The sequence below is a fragment of the Morone saxatilis genome, unplaced genomic scaffold, assembly GCF_004916995.1.
Source record: "Morone saxatilis isolate NCDOM2014 unplaced genomic scaffold, NCSU_SB_2.0 Contig8, whole genome shotgun sequence".
In the NCBI taxonomy this organism is placed as follows: domain Eukaryota; kingdom Metazoa; phylum Chordata; class Actinopteri; family Moronidae; genus Morone; species Morone saxatilis.
The window spans coordinates 19,751,689-19,752,719 of NW_023340257.1; the positions used below are offsets into that span (position 1 = coordinate 19,751,689).

General features: G+C 43.6%; 1 protein-coding gene across 2 annotated transcripts in view; it reads left to right on the forward strand.

The window, feature by feature from the left end:
* Nucleotides 1-1,031, forward strand: part of srsf1a (serine and arginine rich splicing factor 1a) — a gene marked incomplete at its 5' end in the record, with an annotated part of 3,077 nt that overhangs the window by 540 nt on the left and 1,506 nt on the right. For both annotated transcript variants that reach the window (XR_004797458.1, XM_035680299.1), the window contains 2 exon segments: nt 577-749; nt 915-1,031. The exon segment at nt 915-1,031 is cut by the window's right edge. Coding sequence is in view for 1 of the 2 variants with exons in the window: in XM_035680299.1 (XP_035536192.1) it covers nt 577-749; nt 915-1,031 (290 nt within the window).

The window sequence follows — 1,031 nt, forward strand, 5'->3', positions numbered from 1 at the left end:
TATAAACACATCAGGATGTAAAGAAAGCAAGAAAGTAAATTGTTGTTCTGCTGTTTGTTTAAACGAAATCTGCATCACTGCTGAAAGAATAGACCGGTGTTTTTACATTCTGCTGTTTCTGATCGATAGTTGCAGTGTCGCTGATATGAATGTATTTATTTCTTGCTGGACAGGGGACATGATTATTCCCTGGCCAAATGTTTAGAAGGGATCCTAAAATAGAATTAAATTACACCTCTTAGCCTAAACGTGTAAGTACGACATAATAAATATGCGCCAAATAGTACAGAACACATCACCAGTGAATAATGCCGCAGTGTGACACATGGTACTTTAATACAACTCATACTAAATGATTATAATAATTAAGATAAATATGAATCAGTCGAGCTGAACCGGTTTTCACGACTACATGGCCTCTGTAATAAATGAGCGGAAACATACTTTAATCCTGTAGCTGCTATTTGAATAAACAAATTAGTTGCGTAGCTCCAACAAAGGTTGTGTTTTTTTTTTCCCTCACGTGAACAAGCCAAGCTGGAAAGTTGACATAACTTTTGTGTTTCCACGTTCCAGGTCTCCCTCAGAGCGGCAGCTGGCAGGACCTGAAGGACCACATGCGCGAGGCAGGCGACGTCTGCTACGCCGACGTTTTCAGAGATGGAACCGGAGTTGTAGAATTTGTGCGCAAAGAAGACATGACCTATGCTGTTCGAAAGCTGGACAACACCAAATTCCGCTCACATGAGGTATGTGTACTGATTTGATTGTCATGGATAATGTGTCTTTGCGGTGTGGAGGTAAGTATTGCAGGAAATGTTTGAAGCACACCTGGCCCTCATTTCCATCTGTGGTATTTCCACCATAGGAAGGAATGTTGTCTTTTCAATGTCAAGTTCTCTTGTGTCTGCCAGGGAGAGACTGCTTACATTCGTGTGAAATTAGACGGTCCCCGCAGCCCAAGTTACGGAAGATCCCGCTCCCGAAGCCGTGGCAGCCGGAGCAGGAGCCGCAGTCGCAGCGCCAGCCGC